Genomic DNA, 9,929 nt, shown 5'->3' on the forward strand with positions numbered 1-9,929 from the left:
ATAATTGGACTGTTGAGTTTTAATACAGATAAGTTAATACGTGTTTTTTTAATGACCCATTTAATGGTGATGTACATGGTTCAGTAAGGCCTGCAAAACGTGTTGTTGTATAGCAGTCCCTGCAAAATGCTTGAGATTTCCATAAAATAAAATAAAAATCTACAATTAAAAATAACAACAGCAACCCATTACCGTGTTTCAATTGCTTGCTATCTCTGCAAGTTCCAGTTTTATCGATTCCTTTGTCACAATAACTGGTTTAATTGTTATTTTGTCTGGTCTCTCTTGTGTTTTCCCTTAGCTTATTCTAGATTTCCTCTGTGTTTTGCCTATGACCCTGTTATTGTTTGGACTGATTGGTGTTTATGATTATTGCCTGTTTGCGACTACGATTGTGGATTACCCTTTCTATAAAGCTGACTTTGATCCTCAACCTTGTCTCAGAGCAGTAAAAATGTATCATCCCAAAAGGACTTTATTCTCCTTGGCAATAACGATAGAAATTATACAGCTTTCATTAGCTATACACTTTTGTGTCAGATATGAAGCTTACTTTCTGATTCAAATTTAGCAAAAGATCTCACTTTATATGCTGCCATTTTTATACAGGGACAGATTTCATCCATTCCTGGAGGGAGATCCGTGGTCGAAATACCTGGTCGTAATCGGCTTCTTACTCTCTGCGAGGTTGAGGTTTACGATTATTCAGCTCCAGATGCTCAGTACATTTGTGATCAGGATTTGATCAGTTTGGCACCAATAAAAATAAGCAGTTATTTCAGATTTAGCAATGTTGTAGACATATATTCAATTTAGTAATTTATTCAAAACTATAAATTCATGTGAAACTCAACTGTTGTTGTAGGTGAAAACATGGCTTTAGGAGCAGTAGCTACACCAAGTTCACTCCACTCATATGGCTTTGCATCCAATGCCATTGATGAGAACAGAAATTGTGTTTTCGGCGTGGATCTTGTACCCACACTTCAGCAGAGGTCAATCCCTGGTGGAGACTGAACTTACTGAAAAGACACAAAGTGTTTTCAGTGGTTATTACAAACACATTAGACAGTGCTCCTACAAGACTAAATGGGGCAGAAATCAGAATTGGAAACAGTCTGGACAACAATGGCAATGGTATTAGTGTTACTTGATCTTAGTGCTGTGTTTGACACAACATTCTTTTAAATACACTAGAAAACTATGTTTGCATTATTAGCATGGTTTAAATCATACTTATCTGACTGTTATTAGTTTGTAGCAGTAAATAAATGAAGAGATGTCTTATTGATCACAAGTTCAGTCTGGCGTACCACAAGGCTCAGTACTAGGACCGCTGCTGTTCACTCTGTACATGCCTTGGGAGATATCATTAGGAAACATGGATTAGCTTTCACTGTTATGCTGATGATACTTAGCTGTATATTTCTTCAAAACCTAACGAAATTTACCAATTCACAAAATTAACGGACTGCATAGCTGATCTTAAAAAAAATGGATGACTAGTAATTTCCTGCTAAATTCAGAAAAAACAGAGATTCTAATTTCTGGACAAAAAAATTGCACACGTAACAGCCTAAAACACCGTCTAACACTTGATGGCTGCTCTGTTAAGATTTCGTCCTCAGTTAAACTATTGATCAGGGACACTGCGGGAAATGGACAATATGGACAATTTGTTTTGTAATGAAATGCAGCTGTGAAAATTGTATGTTGTAAAATGAATGATCCTTTTGTTTTGTTAAGTCTGTAGTGTCTTGCAAATATCTATGTAAAATTAAAATTATGCTTTTATGGAAAAATCTAAATCAAAAGTTACAGGATTAAAAACACTGGGAACACCCCAGCAAAAACAGCGATGCATTCATTGCTTAAGGTTATTGGGAGAAAATAAATTATTATAGCTAGTTTTTTTTTATTTTATACTTTAAGAAACATTAGGTCAAATCTAATAGATGATTTCTAATGAATTACTTGTGTTTTTGTCCTGTTATTCCAGCCTAATATGTGGGAGAGTCAAACAATATAAATTTGACACACCTTGCACACACTGTGTTTTGCTCTATTTTGAACAAACATTTTAAGTATAAAAATATGGCATTTAAAAAATCCCCAAAATATTAGAATAAATAATTTTCCACTTTGCAGGAGAAATATATAAAAGTTTAACTAAGGAGTCTTTAGGCAAAACTAAGACCTGTGATAGCACAGAAGACACGTTTCTTTATGATGGCGACTTTTAATAAAACAATAACGTTGAGCACAAAATAGAGATAACACTGCAGGACTTTAAACACAATCATAAGTGCATATATAAAACTGGATCACATTATGGTTTCAACATTGTTTGAAATTTGGCATTTTGACAGGTTAAAGAATCGGTTGGTTTGCTCTGTTTTTCATTGCTTAAAGGTCACATGTAATAAATTGATCAAATCGAGACTCAGAGTGTGATAGACAGAAGTTAGTACAGAAGTTCAGTACATGCATATCCTGTGTGGAAGGGAAAGGTGGTGAATTTATGCACTGGGAATAAAACCACAGCACCTTTATAACTTAAATTATTGGATAAGGCCAAAAATGAGTTGAACAACATAATCTTCTTCTGTAAAGTTACTTCAAGCTTAACAAACAAACCATAAAATATTTTACAATCAAATAAATCAAAATTCTGGTAAAGCACATTTATCTCAGATGACCTGTTTAGATAAAAACATCCAGGCGTTTAAAAGTTGTCTTGTGTTTATAGCTGGTCCATTGATGTTTCTGCGATTTAAAGGTCTTGTCTATTTGAAAACCTTTTTTTGTACATTATAAAATACAGGTGAGTGACTTGCTTATTTAAAAGAATCAAAATGAATGTCAGATTATGTTTTCATGTGCATGATATCATTTGAATGACATAATTTACTTAATTGTCTATCAACTTTAATTATAAGAAAGTCCAATTACATTCTGTTAAATATTAAAACAAACTCTTACAGAAAATCCGATTATAAACATAAACAATATTAGTAACACTTGTCAGTTTTGTTATTATTTTATGTTCCTTCCCATGTGTAGGATAATGGAAATGCACATGTTTTTTCTACTTTGGATCTTTGTGATGCCTTATTTCACAGACACAACAACAGCTAAAGGTACAGTTCAAAATTACACAAATAGTTTCAATTATACAGACAAACTCACAATACATTATTAACACTGGTTGCTGATCACTGAACATGTCATATTTTTATCAGGGCAAGTTTTCACATATGCTTTACTTTTAAACAATTTTTCAAAAGTCCTATGGACAAAACTATGGTTTTGATATTTTTGCATGTTCCCTTTTTGACTTTTTTAGGAAGTGTTTATTGTTGTTTTATGAATTTATAATTGTTTACATTTTGCTGAAAATGCTTTTGTGAAAGATGTTTTTAGATATCATTTTATATTGAAAAAAATACTCAAGATTGGCTAATGTCTCAAAAGGACAGATTTTTCTCCTTGGCAATAAAGATGGAAGTGCACAATTACTTTTTGTACTGAGTAGGTACTAGGTAGATACATTTATACAGAAATGTACTGTCTGTCAAAAAAATAAATAAACCTGAGAAATAATCACTGAAGTCAAAACTTAAATATTATATGGTAAAATGTTGTTTTTTATTATTATTATTATTTTGATTTATTCATTTACTTGTGTGTATAACACATTTTGACTATATGCTTTATCAATTTCAGCTAAAAATCTGGCTTTATTTGGCAAGGCCACACAGTCGCAACTGAATGGGAATCCTTGGGCATCATTTGGCCACGCCAGTAATGCTATTGATGGAAATCGTGACTCAATTTATGAACATGGATCCTGTTCTCATACTCATACCCAAGATGACCCATGGTGGAGGTTAGATTTACTAGACAAGTACGTAGTGACCTCCATAACTATCACAAACAGAAAAGACTACCTTCCTGAAAGGCTTGATGGAGCCGAGATACGGATCGGAAACTCTCTGCTAAACAACGGCAACAGCAATCCATTGTAAGAAAGCCTTTCAAGAGAAGATTCTCTTAAAGAACAATGTGATGAGGTTATACATACTGTACATGAACTCAAAAATTATCCTTATGCTGCAATTTTTATACAGGGCTGGAAAGATTTCATCCATTCCAGGAGGGAGATCCCTCACTTTCAAATGGGAAAAAGGCATTCAAGGCCGTTACATCAATGTGGAAATACCTGGTCATAATCGGATTCTTACTCTCTGTGAGGTTGAGGTTTACGGTTATCCAGCTCCTGATGGTGAGAACATTTATGATCAGGATTTGATCAGTTTGGCACTAATAAAAATAAACAGATATTTCAGATTTAGCAATGTTGTAGACATTCCATTTATAGACTGTGAGAGAAGTAATGGGAACACTTTACAATAAGGTTCATTTATTAAACATTAGTGCATTAACATGAACTAACCATGAGCAATACATTTGTTACTGTTTTTGTTAATCTTTGTTAACGTTAGTTAATACAATTCCAGCTGTTCATTGTTTGTTCATGTTAGTTCACAGTGCATTAACTAATGTTAACAAGATGTCAATAAAGTATTAGTAAATGTTAAAATTAACATTAACAAAGATTAACAAATGCTGAAGAAGTATTGTTCATTCGTAGTTAATGTTAACTAATGTAGTTAAATAATGAATACAGTAAAGTGTTAACGATGTAATTTACTCAAAACTATGAATTCATGTGAAACTCAACTGTTGTTGTAGGTGAAAACATGGCTTTAGGAGGAGTAGCTACACAGAGTTCCCTCCACTCACATGGCTTTCCATCCAATGCCATTGATGGGAACAGAGATGGTGTTTTCGGGCGTGGATCTTGTACCCACACTGCAGCAGAGGTCAATCCCTGGTGGAGACTGAACTTACTGAAAAGACACAAAGTGTTTTCAGTGGTTATTACAAACACATTAGACGCTGTTCCTACAAGACTAAATGGGGCAGAAATCAGAATTGGAAACAGTCTGGATAACAATGGCAATAATAATCCCAGGTAATGAATTCATATTAATATGGCTTTATGGAGACGTTCTTAGAATTTGCTGCCGTTTGCAATGTGACACATAGCTTGGCTACAAATTGGTAAAATGTGATTTGGGTTTTGAGATTTTTTGTTTATTCTGTTCATTTGCATTTAACTAGTTTGACTTGATGAATAAATGTTTGCTTTGAATATAAATGGTGGTTCAGAGTTTCTCAAGATGCTTAACTCTCTCTTTCTTCAGGTGTGCTACGATCTCTTCCATTCCTCCTGGGTTTTCCACCTCTTTTGACTGTGACGGGATGGAAGGACGTTACATTAATGTTGTTATTCCAGGACGGACAGAATGTCTTATACTGTGTGAGGTTGAAGTGTTCGGATCACCACTGGATTGAAATGAATCTTGTAAAAGTTAATGAATCAAAGTTTTAATACTAATTGTGTCTGGAGTACTTTTCAGTAACCAAACAGAACTCGGAAAACTAAGAGAATATAAATTATCTTAATCCTTAGTATTTTTTTTCATAGCTTTTATTGTAATGTTTGTTCTTGCAATTAATAGTCAGCATATATAAAATGCAAAAAAAAAACAAGATGTAGGTGATTTTTAATCAAACAAAACTTGACAATAAACGATATGGACCAGAATCGCATGATGAGAAATAAATAGGGCTGGGTATTGTTAGGTATTTCACAATTTGATTCGATTTCAATTCTTGAGGCTTCGATTCGATTCGATTTCGATTCGATTCAATATTGACTTATTAGCTTCGATATCGATTCAATAATAAGTATACACAAGTTATTAAGTGCCTAAGTATATTTTTAAGTAATGTGCGCAGTTTTACCAATGTTTAAGAACAAATTGATCCCAGCATGTTTGTTTCCTGTCATGGTTTATTCAGCAGAATAAAAATGTACAATATTGTATGTGTTGAATTCAAACACAACTGTGACAAGCACTGTACAGTGCTTTAACAACACCTCTAAAGTGCAAGTAACTAAGTAGTAGAAATTACTAAGTAGTAGATATTTTTTTCTTCCTATACATTCAAGTTATACAAGAAATGTAAACAGAAGCACAAAATGTGCATACTCAAAAAAGTGCAATATTATATTCTAATTATAATTTTGTAAACAATAACACTTAATAGCTGATCACAGTTAACAGCAATTGCGATTTATCAGGCCAATTCTAAGGGGGGAAAAATACTAACCTTTTTCCCTCTCAGAAGTTTATATATCTCATAGACTTTATATCATGCATTTCTGACTTTATATCACGCAATTCTGACTTTATATCATGCATTTCTGACTTTAGAACACCCAATTGCGACTTTATATCACGCAATTGTGACTTTATATCTCGCAATTCTGACTTTATATCTTGCAATTCTGAGAAATAAAGTCAGAATTGCGAGAGGTAAACTCCCAATTGTGAGAAAAAAAAAAGTCAGAATTGTGAGAGAAAAAGTCGCAATTACCTTTTTTATTTTCCATTCTGTGGCGGAAACAAGCTTCCATAGTTCCCGGCTTACAGTGGAATCCAAAATGAGCCCAAACGTCGGCTTTTAATGTCTTGAATCAGGTATGAACGGAGTGCAGCTGCTGTCCGTCATCGTGCTGTTTTGCTAAGGGCTAAAGCGCGACTTGTACAATGCTGAGCGCTCTCACTAGAGTGTAGCCCACAGCGCCGCCACTGGCCTGGATGGCTGAATCGATTCATAGGATGTGATGAATCGATATTGAATTGAGAAGCAAAAAATTGCAATGCATTGATGAATCGATATTTTTACCCAGCCCTAGAAATAAATGATTATTTTGTTAAGGCTAATATCTAGGATCTTGCAAAATGTGAAAGTATGTCAAATAAGAATAATAAATCTCAATATTAATTATTTTATCATAAAGTATTTTATGAATGTATGTGTGAGTGTGTATGTGTGTGCGCTGTATTATTGTCACGTGTCAGTGTGTTTGAGTTGTTTTGTGACCTTGTTTCCCCCGTCTTTGTGATTTTGGTTTAGTCCTGTTAGTGTTTGTTGATCGTCCTCAATTATGTTTTTCCTGAGTTCCTGCATTTCCCTGTATCCTGAGTATGGTAATAAACCAGGGGCATTGAAATTATGTTTCCTCGTCTTCAGTCTACAGCACAACCATGACAATTATAACTGTTAAAGGGGAAATAAAATATACAATTTATACTATAAAAGTATAACACACAAAAATATGTCAAAGAAAATCAAATAAACGTTTTCCAAAGAAATACTTTGAAGTGTAGCCTATGAAATGTAATTGTACAATATACACATATGGGTGTAAAGAAGGGTGTAAACAACCCAATTATCTCACTGAACAAAAATACTAAAGCCCAGACTGACACCTAGTGGAGGGGTGACCTGACCTGAAGAAAAAGATGAACAATAACCAATCAAGCCCAAGAAATGATTAATGGAGCTCAATAAAAATGATGGCAACAGCTTAACCACTGAAATAGTCGATCACACCTGATGAAATGTGCTATTCTTGATGAACTGAAACTGGATATGGATATAGACTACTCTCTCTGTCTGCTAGCTTCATTCGATTTCACCATAGACAGTAAAAGAAGGATTTCACTAGACTCTCCAAACGCTCCAAACAGAAAAATACAAAGAGAGCTAATCATATCCTTGAGCTAATCAAATTAACTCTACAAAGCCATTATATTATTATGTTATTTAGCTTCATTAATAATCGGATTTTCTCAAAACAATTATGGTTTTCTTACTCAGATTTTAGAGGATTCCCAGCATTTCAGGTCATTGTAGATCGTAACATGCCGTGTGGAAGTTAATCAGAAGCATCAAGGACGTTTGCTACTCATCACTGCCACTCAGGGTCAGGGACTTAATATGATTATAGTAGACTTAGACATATATTGGTCCTCCCTTCAATAACTATCCACCACACTTAGCAGAAGCCGCCCCCGTGGTATCCAATTATCTTTTCTGAGAAATAATAATAGCGAGATTCAGTTCATTCATACAAAGACTACATTTCCCAGAATGCATTGTCTCGAAAGCCGGAAGTTCAACGTAGATTTTCATCGTCCTCTGCCGATCACGTCTCACTCTTCTTTATGGTGTCGCTTCAAGATACAGAAGGTAAATGTACACAAATGTGTATCGTAAAGTCAACAGCTTGCTAATTATTAGATTCCTCCCTTGCTGTTTGAGACTTGACAGGACGTTTAATTATTTGCTTTCACTGAGCTGTAAATAAGATATCGTTATCTCTAAAGTATTCCTGTTGTCCATTTCAGCCCAAAATCTAAAGTAAAGTACGTGATAGAATGTGCATGCGACTAAATGTTAATGTCTGTTTTTATTCCATTACTAGTCTAGCATAAATACCTTTTCACTGCTCACTTGACACTATTGCTGATGATAAAACATTAATACAAGCAACTTTTCTGCTAATTTGTATCTCTAGAATGAAGCAGGAACACGAACATCTCGTTTTGAAAGCATGTGGAGCAAAGTCTCTTCAGATTGGAGCAAAGATTCAGACTTTGTGGAGCGGTTACGGTGAAATATTAAGAGTCCACTTGGAGGGATGTGACCGTCCCTCTGTGGTTGTCAAACATGTGATGTTTCCTCAAAACCAGAAACATCCAGGTGGCTGGAACACAGACATATCTCACCAGCGCAAAGTGCGGTCCTATCAAGTGGAAAGTTATTGGTACCAGAACTACACCACCAATGAACACTGCAGAGTTCCTATTTGTCTTGCTGCCAAGTCATTTGGTGATGAACAGTTGATTGTTTTAGAGGACCTTGATGTTGCAGGATTCCCTGTGAGAAAAACCTATGTTAATGATGCTGAAACAAAGGCCTGCCTCAGCTGGATTGCCAGCTTCCATGCCCTTTTCCTTGATGTCGCCCCTGAAGGACTTTGGCCTGTAGGCACATATTGGCATTTAGAAACAAGACCAGAGGAGCTAGAAGCCATGTCAGATCAAAAACTCAAAGCAGCTGCTGCAGAGATAGACCGCATCCTCAACAACTGCCGCTTCAAGACGATTCTACACGGTGATGCGAAACTAGCAAATTTCTGCTTCTCCAAGGACGGTTTACAGGTTGCAGCTGTTGATTTTCAGTATGTTGGTGGAGGGTGTGGGATGAAGGATGTCATTTACTTGTTGGGCAGCTGCATGGATGAGAGAGAGTGTGAAAAGAGAGTGCCTGGTCTTCTGGATCACTATTTTTCAGAGCTACGGAAATCCTTGGACGTGAAGACGAACTTTCAAGAGCTGGAGAAAGAATGGCGAAGCATGTTCGCTTTCGCTTGGACAGACTTTCATCGCTTTCTCCTTGGATGGATGCCAGGACATCACAAGATTAATAAATATAGCAAAAGACTCACTCAGGAGGTTTTGAACAAACTGAAGCAATCTTAATCAATTTGAAACGGAGGAGGAAAGATCTAATTTTATTCTAAGATTACACTGGAGTGTACAGGTCCTCATTAGGGCTGAACCGCAAGATGCTGATTATTTCAGAACTGTCTTTATTCTGAATGTAATGAGATTAAAAAATACTTATTTCGATTAAATATTTGTATTGTATACTCATTTTTAACATTAAAGCATTTCTACACACTTAGCTTTCATAGACATATTTTATAATTAGATTTAATTTTAAAAGGCATCTTGAAGTTTAAGTTTAAAAGGCATCTTTAAGAACCTTTTTCAATGCAGTATAATTATTTTAGGTCTTACTATTTTATATTTATATTTAAACAAAGTGCATATAAGTTAGGAGGAAATTAAAACAGTTCATCCAGAATTTGTTGTATTCTGTATTAAAATTTTGTATTTAACATTTAATTTTTAATGTTGAGTTAACGCCACACACTCATT

General features: G+C 34.9%; 2 protein-coding genes across 3 annotated transcripts; both read left to right on the forward strand.

The window, feature by feature from the left end:
• The first annotated feature begins 2,786 nt into the window (after window positions 1-2,786).
• Window positions 2,787-5,688, forward strand: LOC120462217 (uncharacterized). Of its 2 annotated transcripts, XM_039650773.2 has the most exons (6): window positions 2,787-2,824; window positions 3,064-3,140; window positions 3,727-4,024; window positions 4,131-4,285; window positions 4,756-5,038; window positions 5,271-5,688. In XM_039650773.2, exons 2-6 carry the CDS (start codon window positions 3,068-3,070, stop codon window positions 5,419-5,421), a joined length of 960 nt encoding a protein of 319 aa, XP_039506707.2. In that variant the 5' UTR covers window positions 2,787-2,824; window positions 3,064-3,067; the 3' UTR covers window positions 5,422-5,688. The 2 variants fall into 2 exon arrangements, with proteins under 2 accessions (XP_039506707.2, XP_088974044.1); XM_089117918.1 differs by lacking the exon at window positions 2,787-2,824 and having other exon boundaries at window positions 3,044-3,140.
• Window positions 5,689-7,740: 2,052 nt separating this feature from the next.
• On the forward strand, window positions 7,741-9,622 carry pkdc (protein kinase-like domain containing). Its single transcript, XM_039650763.2, has 2 exons — window positions 7,741-8,172; window positions 8,501-9,622. The coding sequence occupies exon 2, from the start codon at window positions 8,502-8,504 to the stop codon at window positions 9,465-9,467; it is 966 nt and encodes a 321-aa protein (XP_039506697.2). The 5' UTR covers window positions 7,741-8,172; window position 8,501; the 3' UTR covers window positions 9,468-9,622.
• Window positions 9,623-9,929: the final 307 nt, after the last annotated feature.

Source organism: Pimephales promelas, chromosome 12 (assembly GCF_988280905.1).
Source record: "Pimephales promelas chromosome 12, fPimPro1.hap1.1, whole genome shotgun sequence".
NCBI classification, from domain to species: domain Eukaryota; kingdom Metazoa; phylum Chordata; class Actinopteri; order Cypriniformes; family Leuciscidae; genus Pimephales; species Pimephales promelas.